The sequence below is a fragment of the Schistocerca gregaria genome, unplaced genomic scaffold (assembly GCF_023897955.1).
Source record: "Schistocerca gregaria isolate iqSchGreg1 unplaced genomic scaffold, iqSchGreg1.2 ptg001131l, whole genome shotgun sequence".
In the NCBI taxonomy this organism is placed as follows: Eukaryota; Metazoa; Arthropoda; class Insecta; order Orthoptera; family Acrididae; genus Schistocerca; species Schistocerca gregaria.
Window position 1 is genome coordinate 20,418 of NW_026062464.1, and position 21,320 is coordinate 41,737.

The 21,320-nt window shown below is 38.7% G+C and overlaps 3 protein-coding genes across 3 annotated transcripts; all 3 read left to right on the forward strand.

Annotated features, from left to right (window-relative positions):
- The first annotated feature begins 309 nt into the window (after positions 1-309).
- On the forward strand, positions 310-896 carry LOC126328524 (uncharacterized). Its single transcript, XM_049996045.1, has 2 exons — positions 310-391; positions 634-896. The coding sequence occupies exons 1-2, from the start codon at positions 310-312 to the stop codon at positions 894-896; spliced, it is 345 nt and encodes a 114-aa protein (XP_049852002.1).
- Positions 897-9,274: 8,378 nt separating this feature from the next.
- Positions 9,275-9,911, forward strand: LOC126328525 (uncharacterized). The gene is made up of 2 exons (XM_049996046.1): positions 9,275-9,356; positions 9,649-9,911. The coding sequence occupies exons 1-2, from the start codon at positions 9,275-9,277 to the stop codon at positions 9,909-9,911; spliced, it is 345 nt and encodes a 114-aa protein (XP_049852003.1).
- Positions 9,912-15,045: 5,134 nt separating this feature from the next.
- LOC126328526 (uncharacterized) lies at positions 15,046-15,632 on the forward strand. Its single transcript, XM_049996047.1, has 2 exons — positions 15,046-15,127; positions 15,370-15,632. The coding sequence occupies exons 1-2, from the start codon at positions 15,046-15,048 to the stop codon at positions 15,630-15,632; spliced, it is 345 nt and encodes a 114-aa protein (XP_049852004.1).
- Positions 15,633-21,320: the final 5,688 nt, after the last annotated feature.

Sequence of the window (21,320 nt, forward strand, 5' to 3'; positions counted from 1 at the left end):
CTAGCGTAGCCTAGCTTATCCTACCCTAGCCTAGCCTAACCTAACCTAGCCTATCCTAGCCTAGCCTAACCTAACTTAACCTAACCTAACCAAAGCTAACCTATCCCAACCTAACTCAACCTAACCTAACCACACCTGACCGAAATTAACCTGACCTATCCTAACATGAAATAACATAACCTGACCTAAAATGACCTCAGATGCCATACACACGAAACACAGAGGATATAATTATATATGCCTGCAGAGCAAGCAAATGGAAATAATTGCTCACTGCAATGTCAAGTTTGTTAATTTTTTAGGATAACAATGTCGCTCAGTGTTCCTAATTTAGAAACTATAAATTTGTGTGATAATATTAACTTTGACAAGGATATATCCTCTCATAGTTGTACTAATGTGTCATTACTGATAATAATACTTGTGTGAAACTGGAGAGGCAGTTTAAATATAACAAGGAAAAGAAACGGGACTCTTGTAAGGTACCTAGAGTAAAAATCAGGGATATAACATAGCTAATTGACAGCCTAAAAAATAAAAGTTCTGCTGGATGGGATGAATATTCTCCTTTTCTACTAAAAAAATGCAAGGGGGTGTTAGCCATACCATTAGTCCATTTAATAAATTGTGTAGTTGAAGGAGGTGTTCTTCCGATGAAATTCAAACTTGGTATAGTTAAACCTTTATATCAAAAAGAGGAAAGAAAACAACCACAGAACTACAGACCAGTTGCCTTAACCTCAGTCTTTGGTAAATTGATTGAAAAAATAAAGCTAGAAATATTAATCGACCACCATAATTGGAATAACTTAATAGGAGATTTGCAACATGGATTGAGAAGTGGTCGGAGCACGAAATCTGCAACAGTACAGATTGTACACTGTCTGATAAACTAACCTAACCTGACCTGACCTAAGCTGACCTCACATGATCTGACCTGACATGACCTGACATGACCTCACCTGATCTGTCCTAACCTGACCTGACCTGACCTGACCGGACCTAAACTAACCTAACCTAGCCTAACCTGACCTAACCTAACCTAACCTAACCTAACCTAAGCTTACCTAACCTAAATTAATCAAACCTAACGTAACCTAACGTAACGTAACCTAACCTAACCTAACCTAACCTAACCTAACCTAACCTAACCTAACCTAACGTAACCTAACGTAACGTAACCTAACCTAACCTAACCTAACCTAAAATAACCTAACCTAACCTAACCTAACCTAACCTAACCTAACCTAACCTAACCTAACCTAACCTAACCTAACCTAACCTAACCTAACCTAACCTAACCTAACCTAACCTAACCTAACCTAACCTAACCTAACCTAACCTAACCTAACCTAAATTAACCTAACCTAACCTAACCTAACCTAACCTAACCTAACCTAACCTAACCTAACCTAACCTAACCTAACCTAACCTAACCTAACCTAACCTAACCTAACCTAACCTAACCTAACCTAACCTAACCTAACCTAACCTAACCTAACCTAACCTAACCTAACCTAACCTAACCTAGGCTAGAATAGCCTAGCCTAATGTAGCCCAGCCTAGCCTAGCCTAGCGTAGCCTAGCTTATCCTACCCTAGACTAGCCTAACCTAACCTAGCCTATCCTAGCCTAGCCTAACCTAACTTAACCTAACCTAACCAAAGCTAACCTATCCCAACCTAACTCAACCTAACCTAACCACACCTGACCAAAATTAACCTGACCTATCCTAACATGAAATAACATAACCTGACCTAAAATGACCTCAGATGCCATACACACGAAACACAGAGGATATAATTATATATGCCTGCAGAGCAAGCAAATGGAAATAATTGCTCACTGCAATGTCAAGTTTGTTAATTTTTTAGGATAACAATGTCGCTCAGTGTTCCTAATTTAGAAACTATAAATTTGTGTGATAATATTAACTTTGACAAGGATATATCCTCTCATAATTGTACTAATGTGTCATTACTGAAAATAATACTTGTGTGAAACTGGAGAGGCAGTTTAAATATAACAAGGAAAAGAAACGGGACTCTTGTAAGGTACCTAGAGTAAAAATCAGGGATATAACATAGCTAATTGACAGCCTAAAAAATAAAAGTTCTGCTGGATGGGATGAATATTCTCCTTTTCTACTAAAAAAATGCAAGGGGGAGTTAGCCATACCATTAGTCCATTTAATAAATTGTGTAGTTGAAGGAGGTGTTCTTCCGATGAAATTCAAACTTGGTATAGTTAAACCTTTATATCAAAAAGAGGAAAGAAAACAACCACAGAACTACAGACCAGTTGCCTTAACCTCAGTCTTTGGTAAATTGATTGAAAAAATAAAGCTAGAAATATTAATCGACCACCATAATTGGAATAACTTAATAGGAGATTTCCAACATGGATTGAGAAGTGGTCGGAGCACGAAATCTGCAACAGTACAGATTGTACACTGTCTGATAAACTAACCTAACCTTACCTGACCTAACCTGACCTCACATGATCTGACTTGACATGACCTGACATGACCTCACCTGATCTGTCCTAACCTGACCTGACCTGACCTGACCGGACCTAAACTAACCTAACCTAGCCTAACCTGACCTAACCTAACCTAACCTAACCTAACCTAACCTAAGCTTACCTAACCTAAATTAATCAAACCTAACGTAACCTAACGTAACGTAACCTAACCTAACCTAACCTAACCTAACCTAACCTAACCTAACCTAACCTAACCTAACCTAACCTAACCTAACCTAACCTAACGTAACCTAACGTAACGTAACCTAACCTAACCTAACCTAACCTAACCTAACCTAACCTAACCTAACCTAACCATACCTAACCTAACCTACCCTAACCTAACCTAACCTAACCTGACCTAACCTAACCTAACCTAACCTAACCTAACCTAACCTAACCTAACCTAACCTAACCTAACCTAACCTAACCTAACCTAACCTAACCTAACCTAACCTAACCTAACCTAACCTAACCTAACCTAACCTAACCTAACCTAACCTAACCTAACCTAACCTAACCTAACCTAACCTAACCTAACCTAACCTAACCTAACCTAACCTAACCTAACCTAACCTAACCTAACCTAACCTAACCTAACCTAACCTAACCTAACCTAACCTAACCTAACCTAACCTAACCTAACCTAACCTAACCTAACCTAACCTAACCTAACCTAACCTAACCTAACCTAACCTAACCTAACCTAACCTAACCTAACCTAACCTAACCTAACCTAACCTAACCTAACCTAACCTAACCTAACCTAACCTAACCTAACCTAACCTAACCTAACCTAACCTAACCTAACCTAACCTAACCTAACCTAACCTAACCTAACCTAACCTAACCTAACCTAACCTAACCTAACCTAACCTAACCTAACCTAACCTAACCTAACCTAACCTAACCTAACCTAACCTAACCTAACCTAACCTAACCTAACCTAACCTAACCTAACCTAACCTAACCTAACCTAACCTAACCTAACCTAACCTAACCTAACCTAGGCTAGAATAGCCTAGCCTAATGTAGCCCAGCCTAGCCTAGCCTAGCGTAGCCTAGCTTATCCTACCCTAGACTAGCCTAACCTAACCTAGCCTATCCTAGCCTAGCCTAACCTAACTTAACCTAACCTAACCAAAGCTAACCTATCCCAACCTAACTCAACCTAACCTAACCACACCTGACCAAAATTAACCTGACCTATCCTAACATGAAATAACATAACCTGACCTAAAATGACCTCAGATGCCATACACACGAAACACAGAGGATATAATTATATATGCCTGCAGAGCAAGCAAATGGAAATAATTGCTCACTGCAATGTCAAGTTTGTTAATTTTTTAGGATAACAATGTCGCTCAGTGTTCCTAATTTAGAAACTATAAATTTGTGTGATAATATTAACTTTGACAAGGATATATCCTCTCATAATTGTACTAATGTGTCATTACTGAAAATAATACTTGTGTGAAACTGGAGAGGCAGTTTAAATATAACAAGGAAAAGAAACGGGACTCTTGTAAGGTACCTAGAGTAAAAATCAGGGATATAACATAGCTAATTGACAGCCTAAAAAATAAAAGTTCTGCTGGATGGGATGAATATTCTCCTTTTCTACTAAAAAAATGCAAGGGTGAGTTAGCCATACCATTAGTCCATTTAATAAATTGTGTAGTTGAAGGAGGTGTTCTTCCGATGAAATTCAAACTTGGTATAGTTAAACCTTTATATCAAAAAGAGGAAAGAAAACAACCACAGAACTACAGACCAGTTGCCTTAACCTCAGTCTTTGGTAAATTGATTGAAAAAATAAAGCTAGAAATATTAATCGACCACCATAATTGGAATAACTTAATAGGAGATTTCCAACATGGATTGAGAAGTGGTCGGAGCACGAAATCTGCAACAGTACAGATTGTACACTGTCTGATAAACTAACCTAACCTTACCTGACCTAACCTGACCTCACATGATCTGACTTGACATGACCTGACATGACCTCACCTGATCTGTCCTAACCTGACCTGACCTGACCTGACCGGACCTAAACTAACCTAACCTAGCCTAACCTGACCTAACCTAACCTAACCTAACCTAACCTAACCTAAGCTTACCTAACCTAAATTAATCAAACCTAACGTAACCTAACGTAACGTAACCTAACCTAACCTAACCTAACCTAACCTAACCTAACCTAACCTAACCTAACGTAACCTAACGTAACGTAACCTAACCTAACCTAACCTAACCTAACCTAACCTAACCTAACCTAACCTAACCATACCTAACCTAACCTACCCTAACCTAACCTAACCTAACCTAACCTAACCTAACCTAACCTAACCTAACCTAACCTAACCTAACCTAACCTAACCTAACCTAACCTAACCTAACCTAACCTAACCTAACCTAACCTAACCTAACCTAACCTAACCTAACCTAACCTAACCTAACCTAACCTAACCTAACCTAACCTAACCTAACCTAACCTAACCTAACCTAACCTAACCTAACCTAACCTAACCTAACCTAACCTAACCTAACCTAACCTAACCTAACCTAACCTAACCTAACCTAACCTAACCTAACCTAACCTAACCTAACCTAACCTAACCTAACCTAACCTAACCTAACCTAACCTAACCTAACCTAACCTAACCTAACCTAACCTAACCTAACCTAACCTAACCTAACCTAACCTAACCTAACCTAACCTAACCTAACCTAACCTAACCTAACCTAACCTAACCTAACCTAACCTAACCTAACCTAACCTAACCTAACCTAACCTAACCTAACCTAACCTAACCTAACCTAACCTAACCTAACCTAACCTAACCTAACCTAACCTAACCTAACCTAACCTAACCTAACCTAACCTAACCTAACCTAACCTAACCTAACCTAACCTAACCTAACCTAACCTAACCTAACCTAACCTAACCTAACCTAACCTAACCTAACCTAACCTAACCTAACCTAACCTAACCTAACCTAACCTAGGCTAGAATAGCCTAGCCTAATGTAGCCCAGCCTAGCCTAGCCTAGCGTAGCCTAGCTTATCCTACCCTAGCCTAGCCTAACCTAACCTAGCCTATCCTAGCCTAGCCTAACCTAACTTAACGTAACCTAACCAAAGCTAACCTATCCCAACCTAACTCAACCTAACCTAACCACACCTGACCAAAATTAACCTGACCTATCCTAACATGAAATAACATAACCTGACCTAAAATGACCTCAGATGCCATACACACGAAACACAGAGGATATAATTATATATGCCTGCAGAGCAAGCAAATGGAAATAATTGCTCACTGCAATGTCAAGTTTGTTAATTTTTTAGGATAACAATGTCGCTCAGTGTTCCTAATTTAGAAACTATAAATTTGTGTGATAATATTAACTTTGACAAGGATATATCCTCTCATAATTGTACTAATGTGTCATTACTGAAAATAATACTTGTGTGAAACTGGAGAGGCAGTTTAAATATAACAAGGAAAAGAAACGGGACTCTTGTAAGGTACCTAGAGTAAAAATCAGGGATATAACATAGCTAATTGACAGCCTAAAAAATAAAAGTTCTGCTGGATGGGATGAATATTCTCCTTTTCTACTAAAAAAATGCAAGGGGGAGTTAGCCATACCATTAGTCCATTTAATAAATTGTGTAGTTGAAGGAGGTGTTCTTCCGATGAAATTCAAACTTGGTATAGTTAAACCTTTATATCAAAAAGAGGAAAGAAAACAACCACAGAACTACAGACCAGTTGCCTTAACCTCAGTCTTTGGTAAATTGATTGAAAAAATAAAACTAGAAATATTAATCGACCACCATAATTGGAATAACTTAATAGGAGATTTCCAACATGGATTGAGAAGTGGTCGGAGCACGAAATCTGCAACAGTACAGATTGTACACTGTCTGATAAACTAACCTAACCTGACCTGACCTAACCTGACCTCACATGATCTGACTTGACATGACCTGACATGACCTCACCTGATCTGTCCTAACCTGACCTGACCTGACCTGACCGGACCTAAACTAACCTAACCTAGCCTAACCTGACCTAACCTAAACTAACCTAACCTAACCTAACCTAAGCTTACCTAACCTAAATTAATCAAACCTAACGTAACCTAACGTAACGTAACCTAACCTAACCTAACCTAACCTAACCTAACCTAACCTAACCTAACCTAACCTAACCTAACCTAACCTAACCTAACCTAACCTAACCTAACCTAACCTAACCTAACCTAACCTAACCTAACCTAACCTAACCTAACCTAACCTAACCTAACCTAACCTAACCTAACCTAACCTAACCTAACCTAACCTAACCTAACCTAACCTAACCTAACCTAACCTAACCTAACCTAACCTAACCTAACCTAACCTAACCTAACCTAACCTAACCTAACCTAACCTAACCTAACCTAACCTAACCTAACCTAACCTAACCTAACCTAACCTAACCTAACCTAACCTAACCTAACCTAACCTAACCTAACCTAACCTAACCTAACCTAACCTAACCTAACCTAACCTAACCTAACCTAACCTAACCTAACCTAACCTAACCTAACCTAACCTAACCTAACCTAACCTAACCTAACCTAACCTAACCTAACCTAACCTAACCTAACCTAACCTAACCTAACCTAACCTAACCTAACCTAACCTAACCTAACCTAACCTAACCTAACCTAACCTAACCTAACCTAACCTAACCTAACCTAACCTAACCTAACCTAACCTAACCTAACCTAACCTAACCTAACCTAACCTAACCTAACCTAACCTAACCTAACCTAACCTAACCTAACCTAACCTAACCTAACCTAACCTAACCTAACCTAACCTAACCTAACCTAACCTAACCTAACCTAACCTAACCTAACCTAACCTAACCTAACCTAACCTAACCTAACCTAACCTAACCTAACCTAACCTAACCTAACCTAACCTAACCTAACCTAACCTAACCTAACCTAACCTAACCTAACCTAACCTAACCTAACCTAACCTAACCTAACCTAACCTAACCTAACCTAACCTAACCTAACCTAACCTAACCTAACCTAACCTAACCTAACCTAACCTAACCTAACCTAACCTAGGCTAGGATAGCCTAGCCTAATGTAGCCCAGCCTAGCCTAGCTTAGCGTAGCCTAGCTTATCCTACCCTAGCCTAGCCTAACCTAACCTAGCCTAGCCTAGCCTAGCCTAACCTAACTTAACCTATTCTAACCAAAGCTAACCTATCCCAACCTAACTCAACCTAACCTAACCACACCTGACCAAAATTAACCTGACCTATCCTAACATGAAATAACATAACCTGACCTAACATAACCTCAGATGCCATACACACGAAACACAGAATTTATAATTATATATGCCTGCAGAGCAAGCAAATGGAAATAATTGCTCACTGCAATGTCAAGTTTGTTAATTTTTTAGGATAACAATGTCGCTCAGTGTTCCTAATTTAGAAACTATAAAATTGTGTGACAATATTAACTTTGACAAGGATATATCCTCTCATAATTGTACTAATGTGTCATTACTGAAAATAATACTTGTGTGAAACTGGAGAGGCAGTTTAAATATAACAAGGAAAAGAAACGGGACTCTTGTAAGTTACCTAGAGTAAAAATCAGGGATATAACATAGCTAATTGACAGCCTAAAAAATAAAAGTTCTGCTGGATGGGATAAACATTCTCCTTTTCTACTAAAAAAATGCAAGGGGGAGTTAGCCATACCATTAGTCCATTTAATAAATTGTGTAGTTGAAGGAGGTGTTCTTCTGATGAAATTCAAACTTCGTATAGTTAAACCTTTATATCAAAAAGAGGAAAGAAAACAACCACAGAACTACAGACCAGTTGCCTTAACGTCAGTCTTTGGTAAATTGATTGAAAAAATAAAGCTAGAAATATTAATCAACCACCATAATACGAATAACTTAATAGGAGATTTCCAACATGGATTGAGAAGTGGTCGGAGCACCAAATCTGCAACAGTACAGATTGTACACTGTCTGATAAACTAACCTAACCTGTCCTGACCTAACCTGACCTCACATGATCTGACTTGACATGACCTGACATGACCTCACCTGATCTGTCCTAACCTGACCTGACCTATCCTGACCGGACCTAAACTAACCTAACCTAGCCTAACCTGACCTAACCTAACCTAACCTAACCTAACCTAACCTAAGCTTACCTAACCTAAATTAATCAAACCTAACGTAACGTAACGTAACCTAACCTAACCTAACCTAACCTAACCTAACCTAACCTAACCTAACCTAACCTAACGTAACCTAACCTAACCTAACCTAACCTAACCTAACCTAACCTAACCTAACCTAGGCTAGAATAGCCTAGCCTAATGTAGCCCAGCCTAGCCTAGCCTAGCGTAGCCTAGCTTATCCTACCCTAGCCTAGCCTAACCTAACCTAGCCTATCCTAGCCTAGCCTAACCTAACTTAACCTAACCTAACCAAAGCTAACCTATCCCAACCTAACTCAACCTAACCTAACCACACCTGACCGAAATTAACCTGACCTATCCTAACATGAAATAACATAACCTGACCTAAAATGACCTCAGATGCCATACACACGAAACACAGAGGATATAATTATATATGCCTGCAGAGCAAGCAAATGGAAATAATTGCTCACTGCAATGTCAAGTTTGTTAATTTTTTAGGATAACAATGTCGCTCAGTGTTCCTAATTTAGAAACTATAAATTTGTGTGATAATATTAACTTTGACAAGGATATATCCTCTCATAGTTGTACTAATGTGTCATTACTGATAATAATACTTGTGTGAAACTGGAGAGGCAGTTTAAATATACATTACTGATAATAATACTTGTGTGAAACTGGAGAGGCAGTTTAAATATAACAAGGAAAAGAAACGGGACTCTTGTAAGGTACCTAGAGTAAAAATCAGGGATATAACATAGCTAATTGACAGCCTAAAAAATAAAAGTTCTGCTGGATGGGATGAATATTCTCCTTTTCTACTAAAAAAATGCAAGGGGGTGTTAGCCATACCATTAGTCCATTTAATAAATTGTGTAGTTGAAGGAGGTGTTCTTCCGATGAAATTCAAACTTGGTATAGTTAAACCTTTATATCAAAAAGAGGAAAGAAAACAACCACAGAACTACAGACCAGTTGCCTTAACCTCAGTCTTTGGTAAATTGATTGAAAAAATAAAGCTAGAAATATTAATCGACCACCATAATTGGAATAACTTAATAGGAGATTTGCAACATGGATTGAGAAGTGGTCGGAGCACGAAATCTGCAACAGTACAGATTGTACACTGTCTGATAAACTAACCTAACCTGACCTGACCTAAGCTGACCTCACATGATCTGACTTGACATGACCTGACATGACCTCACCTGATCTGTCCTAACCTGACCTGACCTGACCTGACCGGACCTAAACTAACCTAACCTAGCCTAACCTGACCTAACCTAACCTAACCTAACCTAACCTAAGCTTACCTAACCTAAATTAATCAAACCTAACGTAACCTAACGTAACGTAACCTAACCTAACCTAACCTAACCTAACCTAACCTAACCTAACCTAACCTAACGTAACCTAACGTAACGTAACCTAACCTAACCTAACCTAACCTAAAATAACCTAACCTAACCTAACCTAACCTAACCTAACCTAACCTAACCTAACCTAACCTAACCTAACCTAACCTAACCTAACCTAACCTAACCTAACCTAACCTAACCTAACCTAACCTAACCTAACCTAACCTAACCTAACCTAACCTAACCTAACCTAACCTAACCTAACCTAACCTAACCTAACCTAACCTAACCTAACCTAACCTAACCTAACCTAACCTAACCTAACCTAACCTAACCTAACCTAACCTAACCTAACCTAACCTAACCTAACCTAACCTAACCTAACCTAACCTAACCTAACCTAACCTAACCTAGGCTAGAATAGCCTAGCCTAATGTAGCCCAGCCTAGCCTAGCCTAGCGTAGCCTAGCTTATCCTACCCTAGACTAGCCTAACCTAACCTAGCCTATCCTAGCCTAGCCTAACCTAACTTAACCTAACCTAACCAAAGCTAACCTATCCCAACCTAACTCAACCTAACCTAACCACACCTGACCAAAATTAACCTGACCTATCCTAACATGAAATAACATAACCTGACCTAAAATGACCTCAGATGCCATACACACGAAACACAGAGGATATAATTATATATGCCTGCAGAGCAAGCAAATGGAAATAATTGCTCACTGCAATGTCAAGTTTGTTAATTTTTTAGGATAACAATGTCGCTCAGTGTTCCTAATTTAGAAACTATAAATTTGTGTGATAATATTAACTTTGACAAGGATATATCCTCTCATAATTGTACTAATGTGTCATTACTGAAAATAATACTTGTGTGAAACTGGAGAGGCAGTTTAAATATAACAAGGAAAAGAAACGGGACTCTTGTAAGGTACCTAGAGTAAAAATCAGGGATATAACATAGCTAATTGACAGCCTAAAAAATAAAAGTTCTGCTGGATGGGATGAATATTCTCCTTTTCTACTAAAAAAATGCAAGGGGGAGTTAGCCATACCATTAGTCCATTTAATAAATTGTGTAGTTGAAGGAGGTGTTCTTCCGATGAAATTCAAACTTGGTATAGTTAAACCTTTATATCAAAAAGAGGAAAGAAAACAACCACAGAACTACAGACCAGTTGCCTTAACCTCAGTCTTTGGTAAATTGATTGAAAAAATAAAGCTAGAAATATTAATCGACCACCATAATTGGAATAACTTAATAGGAGATTTCCAACATGGATTGAGAAGTGGTCGGAGCACGAAATCTGCAACAGTACAGATTGTACACTGTCTGATAAACTAACCTAACCTTACCTGACCTAACCTGACCTCACATGATCTGACTTGACATGACCTGACATGACCTCACCTGATCTGTCCTAACCTGACCTGACCTGACCTGACCGGACCTAAACTAACCTAACCTAGCCTAACCTGACCTAACCTAACCTAACCTAACCTAACCTAACCTAAGCTTACCTAACCTAAATTAATCAAACCTAACGTAACCTAACGTAACGTAACCTAACCTAACCTAACCTAACCTAACCTAACCTAACCTAACCTAACCTAACCTAACCTAACCTAACGTAACCTAACGTAACGTAACCTAACCTAACCTAACCTAACCTAACCTAACCTAACCTAACCTAACCTAACCATACCTAACCTAACCTACCCTAACCTAACCTAACCTAACCTGACCTAACCTAACCTAACCTAACCTAACCTAACCTAACCTAACCTAACCTAACCTAACCTAACCTAACCTAACCTAACCTAACCTAACCTAACCTAACCTAACCTAACCTAACCTAACCTAACCTAACCTAACCTAACCTAACCTAACCTAACCTAACCTAACCTAACCTAACCTAACCTAACCTAACCTAACCTAACCTAACCTAACCTAACCTAACCTAACCTAACCTAACCTAACCTAACCTAACCTAACCTAACCTAACCTAACCTAACCTAACCTAACCTAACCTAACCTAACCTAACCTAACCTAACCTAACCTAACCTAACCTAACCTAACCTAACCTAACCTAACCTAACCTAACCTAACCTAACCTAACCTAACCTAACCTAACCTAACCTAACCTAACCTAACCTAACCTAACCTAACCTAACCTAACCTAACCTAACCTAACCTAACCTAACCTAACCTAACCTAACCTAACCTAACCTAACCTAACCTAACCTAACCTAACCTAACCTAACCTAACCTAACCTAACCTAACCTAACCTAACCTAACCTAACCTAACCTAACCTAACCTAACCTAACCTAACCTAACCTAACCTAACCTAACCTAACCTAACCTAACCTAACCTAACCTAACCTAACCTAACCTAACCTAACCTAACCTAACCTAACCTAACCTAACCTAACCTAACCTAGGCTAGAATAGCCTAGCCTAATGTAGCCCAGCCTAGCCTAGCCTAGCGTAGCCTAGCTTATCCTACCCTAGCCTAGCCTAACCTAACCTAGCCTATCCTAGCCTAGCCTAACCTAACTTAACGTAACCTAACCAAAGCTAACCTATCCCAACCTAACTCAACCTAACCTAACCACACCTGACCAAAATTAACCTGACCTATCCTAACATGAAATAACATAACCTGACCTAAAATGACCTCAGATGCCATACACACGAAACACAGAGGATATAATTATATATGCCTGCAGAGCAAGCAAATGGAAATAATTGCTCACTGCAATGTCAAGTTTGTTAATTTTTTAGGATAACAATGTCGCTCAGTGTTCCTAATTTAGAAACTATAAATTTGTGTGATAATATTAACTTTGACAAGGATATATCCTCTCATAATTGTACTAATGTGTCATTACTGAAAATAATACTTGTGTGAAACTGGAGAGGCAGTTTAAATATAACAAGGAAAAGAAACGGGACCCTTGTAAGGTACCTAGAGTAAAAATCAGGGATATAACATAGCTAATTGACAGCCTAAAAAATAAAAGTTCTGCTGGATGGGATGAATATTCTCCTTTTCTACTAAAAAAATGCAAGGGGGAGTTAGCCATACCATTAGTCCATTTAATAAATTGTGTAGTTGAAGGAGGTGTTCTTCCGATGAAATTCAAACTTGGTATAGTTAAACCTTTATATCAAAAAGAGGAAAGAAAACAACCACAGAACTACAGACCAGTTGCCTTAACCTCAGTCTTTGGTAAATTGATTGAAAAAATAAAACTAGAAATATTAATCGACCACCATAATTGGAATAACTTAATAGGAGATTTCCAACATGGATTGAGAAGTGGTCGGAGCACGAAATCTGCAACAGTACAGATTGTACACTGTCTGATAAACTAACCTAACCTGACCTGACCTAACCTGACCTCACATGATCTGACTTGACATGACCTGACATGACCTCACCTGATCTGTCCTAACCTGACCTGACCTGACCTGACCGGACCTAAACTAACCTAACCTAGCCTAACCTGACCTAACCTAACCTAACCTAACCTAACCTAACCTAAGCTTACCTAACCTAAATTAATCAAACCTAACGTAACCTAACGTAACGTAACCTAACCTAACCTAACCTAACCTAACCTAACCTAACCTAACCTAACCTAACGTAACCTAACCTAACCTAACCTAACCTAACCTAACCTAACCTAACCTAACCTAACCTAACCTAACCTAACCTAACCTAACCTAACCTAACCTAACCTAACCTAACCTAACCTAACCTAACCTAACCTAACCTAACCTAACCTAACCTAACCTAACCTAACCTAACCTAACCTAACCTAACCTAACCTAACCTAACCTAACCTAACCTAACCTAACCTAACCTAACCTAACCTAACCTAACCTAACCTAACCTAACCTAACCTAACCTAACCTAACCTAACCTAACCTAACCTAACCTAACCTAACCTAACCTAACCTAACCTAACCTAACCTAACCTAACCTAACCTAACCTAACCTAACCTAACCTAACCTAACCTAACCTAACCTAACCTAACCTAACCTAACCTAACCTAACCTAACCTAACCTAACCTAACCTAACCTAACCTAACCTAACCTAACCTAACCTAACCTAACCTAACCTAACCTAACCTAACCTAACCTAACCTAACCTAACCTAACCTAACCTAACCTAACCTAACCTAACCTAACCTAACCTAACCTAACCTAACCTAACCTAACCTAACCTAACCTAACCTAACCTAACCTAACCTAACCTAACCTAACCTAACCTAACCTAACCTAACCTAACCTAACCTAACCTAACCTAACCTAACCTAACCTAACCTAACCTAACCTAACCTAACCTAACCTAACCTAACCTAACCTAACCTAACCTAACCTAACCTAACCTAACCTAACCTAACCTAACCTAACCTAACCTAACCTAACCTAACCTAACCTAACCTAACCTAACCTAACCTAACCTAACCTAACCTAACCTAACCTAACCTAACCTAACCTAACCTAACCTAACCTAACCTAACCTAACCTAACCTAACCTAACCTAGGCTAGGATAGCCTAGCCTAATGTAGCCCAGCCTAGCCTAGCTTAGCGTAGCCTAGCTTATCCTACCCTAGCCTAGCCTAACCTAACCTAGCCTAGCCTAGCCTAGCCTAACCTAACTTAACCTATTCTAACCAAAGCTAACCTATCCCAACCTAACTCAACCTAACCTAACCACACCTGACCAAAATTAACCTGACCTATCCTAACATGAAATAACATAACCTGACCTAACATAACCTCAGATGCCATACACACGAAACACAGAATTTATAATTATATATGCCTGCAGAGCAAGCAAATGGAAATAATTGCTCACTGCAATGTCAAGTTTGTTAATTTTTTAGGATAACAATGTCGCTCAGTGTTCCTAATTTAGAAACTATAAATTTGTGTGATAATATTAACTTTGACAAGGATATATCCTCTCATAATTGTACTAATGTGTCATTACTGAAAATAGTACTTGTGTGAAACTGGAGAGGCAGTTTAAATATAACAAGGAAAAGAAACGGGACTCTTGTAAGGTACCTAGAGTAAAAATCAGGGATATAACATAGCTAATTGACAGCCTAAAAAATAAAAGTTCTGCTGGATGGGATAAACATTCTCCTTTTCTACTAAAAAAATGCAAGGGGGAGTTAGCCATACCATTAGTCCATTTAATAAATTGTGTAGTTGAAGGAGGTGTTCTTCCGATGAAATTCAAACTTGGTATAGTTAAACCTTTATATCAAAAAGAGGAAAGAAAACAACCACAGAACTACAGACCAGTTGCCTTAACCTCAGTCTTTGGTAAATTGATTGAAAAAATAAAGCTAGAAATATTAATCGACCACCATAATTGGAATAACTTAATAGGAGATTTGCAACATGGATTGAGAAGTGGTCGGAGCACGAAATCTGCAACAGTACAGATTGTACACTGTCTGATAAACTAACCTAACCTGACCTGACCTAACCTGACCTCACATGATCTGACTTGACATGACCTGACATGACCTCACCTGATCTGTCCTAACCTGACCTGACCTGACCTGACCGGACCTAAACTAACCTAACCTAGCCTAACCTGACCTAACCTAACCTAACCTAACCTAACCTAAGCTTACCTAACCTAAATTAATCAAACCTAACGTAACCTAACGTAACGTAACCTAACCTAACCTAACCTAACCTAACCTAACCTAACCTAACCTAACCTAACGTAACCTAACGTAACGTAACCTAACCTAACCTAACCTAACCTAAAATAACCTAACCTAACCTAACCTAACCTAACCTAACCTAACCTAACCTAACCTAACCTAACCTAACCTAACCTAACCTAACCTAACCTAACCTAACCTAACCTAACCTAACCTAACCTAACCTAACCTAACCTAACCTAACCTAACCTAACCTAACCTAACCTAACCTAACCTAACCTAACCTAACCTAACCTAACCTAACCTAACCTAACCTAACCTAACCTAACCTAACCTAACCTAACCTAACCTAACCTAACCTAACCTAACCTAACCTAACCTAACCTAACCTAACCTAACCTAACCTAACCTAACCTAACCTAACCTAACCTAACCTAACCTAACCTAACCTAGGCTAGGATAGCCTAGCCTAATGTAGCCCAGCCTAGCCTAGCTTAGCGTAGCCTAGCTTATCCTACCCTAGCCTAGCCTAACCTAACCTAGCCTAGCCTAGCCTAGCCTAACCTAACTTAACCTATTCTAACAAAAGCTAACCTATCCCAACCTAACTCAACCTAACCTAACCACACCTGACCAAAATTAACCTGACCTATCCTAACATGAAATAACATAACCTGACCTAACTTAACCTCAGATGCCATACACACGAAACACAGAATTAATAATTATATATGCCTGCAGAGCAAGCAAATGGAAATAATTGCTCACTGCAATGTCAAGTTTGTTAATTTTTTAGGATAACAATGTCGCTCAGTGTTCCTAATTTAGAAACTATAAAATTGTGTGACAATATTAAGTTTGACAAGGATATATCCTCTCATAATTGTACTAATGTGTCATTACTGAAAATAATACTTGTGTGAAACTGGAGAGGCAGTTTAAATATAACAAGGAAAAGAAACGGGACTCTTGTAAGGTACCTAGAGTAAAAATCAGGGATATAACATAGCTAATTGACAGCCTAAAAAATAAAAGTTCTGCTGGATGGGATAAACATTCTCCTTTTCTACTAAAAAAATGCAAGGGGGAGTTAGCCATACCATTAGTCCATTTAATAAATTGTGTAGTTGAAGGAGGTGTTCTTCTGATGAAATTCAAACTTGGTATAGTTAAACCTTTATATCAAAAAGAGGAAAGAAAACAACCACAGAACTACAGACCAGTTGCCTTAACCTCAGTCTTTGGTAAATTGATTGAAAAAATAAAGCTAGAAATATTAATCAACCACCATAATACGAATAACTTAATAGGAGATTTCCAACATGGATTGAGAAGTGGTCGGAGCACCAAATCTGCAACAGTACAGATTGTACACTGTCTGATAAACTAACCTAACCTGTCCTGACCTAACCTGACCTCACATGATCTGACTTGACATGACCTGACATGACCTCACCTGATCTGTCCTAACCTGACCGGACCTATCCTGACCGGACCTAAACTAACCTAACCTAGCCTAACCTGACCTAACCTAACCTAACCTAACCTAACCTAACCTAAGCTTACCTAACCTAAATTAATCAAACCTAACGTAACCTAACCTAACCTAACCTAACCTAACCTAACCTAACCTAACCTAACCTAACCTAACCTAACCTAACCTAACCTAACCTAACCTAACCTAACCTAACCTAACCTAACCTAACCTAACCTAACCTAACCTAACCTAACCTAGGCTAGAATAGCCTAGCCTAATGTAGCCCAGCCTAGCCTAGCCTAGCGTAGCCTAGCTTATCCTACCCTAGCCTAGCCTAACCTAACCTAGCCTATCCTAGCCTAGCCTAACCTAACTTAACCTAACCTAACCAAAGCTAACCTATCCCAACCTAACTCAACCTAACCTAACCACACCTGACCAAAATTAACCTGACCTATCCTCACATGAAATAACATAACCTGACCTAAAATGACCTCAGATGCCATACACACGAAACACAGAGGATATAATTATATATGCCTGCAGAGCAAGCAAATGGAAATAATTGCTCACTGCAATGTCAAGTTTGTTAATTTTTTAAGATAACAATGTCGCTCAGTGTTCCTAATTTAGAAACTATAAATTTGTGTGATAATATTAACTTTGACAAGGATATATCCTCTCATAATTGTACTAATGTGTCATTACTGAAAATAATACTTGTGTGAAACTGGAGAGGCAGTTTAAATATAACAAGGAAAAGAAACGGGACTCTTGTAAGGTACCTAGAGTAAAAATCAGGGATATAACATAGCTAATTGACAGCCTAAAAAATAAAAGTTCTGCTGGATGGGATGAATATTCTCCTTTTTTACTAAAAAAATGCAAGGGGGAGTTAGCCATACCATTAGTCCATTTAATAAATTGTGTAGTTGAAGGAGGTGTTCTTCCGATGAAATTCAAACTTGGTATAGTTAAACCTTTATATCAAAAAGAGGAAAGAAAACAACCACAGAACTACAGACCAGTTGCCTTAACCTCAGTCTTTGGTAAATTGATTGAAAAAATAAAGCTAGAAATATTAATCGACCACCATAATTGGAATAACTTAATAGGAGATTTCCAACATGGATTGAGAAGTGGTCGGAGCACGAAATCTGTAACAGTACAGATTGTACACTGTCTGATAAACTAACCTAACCTGACCTGACCTAACCTGACCTCACATGATCTGACTTGACATGACCTGACATGACCTCACCTGATCTGTCCTAACCTGACCTGACCTGACCTGACCGGACCTAAACTAACCTAACCTAGCCTAACCTGACCTAACCTAACCTAACCTAACCTAACCTAACCTAAGCTTACCTAACCTAAATTAATCAAACCTAACGTAACCTAACGTAACGTAACCTAACCTAACCTAACCTAACCTAACCTAACCTAACCTAACCTAACCTAACGTAACCTAACGTAACGTAACCCAACCTAACCTAACCTAACCTAAAATAACCTAACTTAACCTAACCTAACCTAACCTAACCTAACCTAACCTAACCTAACCTAACCTAACCTAACCTAACCTAACCTAACCTAACCTAACCTAACCTAACCTAACCTAACCTAACCTAACCTAACCTAACCTAACCTAACCTAACCTAAATTAACCTAACCTAACCTAACCTAACCTAACCTAACCTAACCTAACCTAACCTAACCTAACCTAACCTAACCTAACCTAACCTAACCTAACCTAACCTAACCTAACCTAACCTAACCTAACCTAACCTAACCTAACCTAACCTAACCTAACCTAACCTAACCTAACCTAACCTAACCTAACCTAACCTAACCTAACCTAACCTAACCTAACCTAACCTAACCTAACCTAACCTAACCTAACCTAACCTAACCTAACCTAACCTAACCTAACCTAACCTAACCTAACCTAACCTAGGCTAGGATAGCCTAGCCTAATGTAGCCCAGCCTAGCCTAGCTTAGCGTAGCCTAGCTTATCCTACCCTAGCCTAGCCTAACCTAACCTAGCCAGCCTAGCCTAGCCTAACCTAACTTAACCTATTCTATCCAAAGCTAACCTATCCCAACCTAACTCAACCTAACCTAACCACACCTGCCCAAAATTAACCTGACCTATCCTAACATGAAATAACATAACCTGACCTAACATAACCTCAGATGCCATACACACGAAACACAGAATTTATAATAATATATGCCTGCAGAGCAAGCAAATGGAAATAATTGCTCACTGCAATGTCAAGTTTGTTAATTTTTTAGGATAACAATGTCGCTCAGTGTTCCTAATTTAGAAACTATAAAATTGTGTGACAATATTAACTTTGACAAGGATATATCCTCTCATAATTGTACTAATGTGTCATTACTGAAAATAATACTTGTGTGAAACTGGAGAGGCAGTTTAAATATAACAAGGAAAAGAAACGGGACTCTTGTAAGGTACCTAGAGTAAAAATCAGGGATATAACATAGCTAATTGACAGCCTAAAAAATAAAAGTTCTGCTGGATGGGATAAACATTCTCCTATTCTACTAAAAAAATGCAAGGGGGAGTTAGCCATACCATTAGTCCATTTAATAAATTGTGTAGTTGAAGGAGGTGTTCTTCTGATGAAATTCAAACTTGGTATAGTTAAACCTTTATATCAAAAAGAGGAAAGAAAACAACCACAGAACTACAGACCAGTTGCCTTAACGTCAGTCTTTGGTAAATTGATTAAAAAAATAAAGCTAGAAATATTAATCAACCACCATAATACGAATAACTTAATAGGAGATTTCCAACATGGATTGAGAAGTGGTCGGAGCACCAAATCTGCAACAGTACAGATTGTACACTGTCTGATAAACTAACCTAACCTGTCCTGACCTAACCTGACCTCACATGATCTGACTTGACATGACCTGACATGACCTCACCTGATCTGTCCTAACCTGACCTGACCTATCCTGACCGGACCTAAACTAACCTAACCTAGCCTAACCTGACCTAACCTAACCTAACCTAACTAAACCTAACCTAAGCTTACCTAACCTAAATTAATCAAACCTAACCTAACCTAACCTAACCTAACCTAACCTAACCTAACCTAACCTAACCTAACCTAACCTAACCTAACCTAACCTAACCTAACCTAACCTAACCTAACCTAACCTAACCTAACCTAACCTAACCTAACCTAACCTAACCTAACCTAACCTAACCTAACCTAACCTAACCTAACCTAACCTAACCTAACCTAACCTAACCTAACCTAACCTAACCTAACCTAACCTAACCTAACCTAACCTAACCTAACCTAACCTAACCTAACCTAACCTAACCTAACCTAACCTAACCTAACCTAACCTAACCTAACCTAACCTAACCTAACCTAACCTAACCTAACCTAACCTAACCTAACCTAACCTAACCTAACCTAACCTAACCTAACCTAACCTAACCTAACCTAACCTAACCTAACCTAACCTAACCTAACCTAACCTAACCTAACCTAACCTAACCTAACCTAACCTAACCTAACCTAACCTAACCTAACCTAACCTAACCTAACCTAACCTAACCTAACCTAACCTAACCTAACCTAACCTAACCTAACCTAACCTAACCTAACCTAACCTAACCTAACCTAACCTAACCTAACCTAACCTAACCTAACCTAACCTAACCTAACCTAACCTAACCTAACCTAACCTAACCTAACCTAACCTAACCTAACCTAACCTAACCTAACCTAACCTAACCTAACCTAACCTAACCTAACCTAACCTAACCTAACCTAACCTAACCTAACCTAACCTAACCTAACCTAACCTAACCTAACCTAACCTAACCTAACCTAACCTAACCTAACCTAACCTAACCTAACCTAACCTAACCTAACCTAACCTAACCTAACCTAACCTAACCTAACCTAACCTAACCTAACCTAACCTAACCTAACCTAACCTAACCTAACCT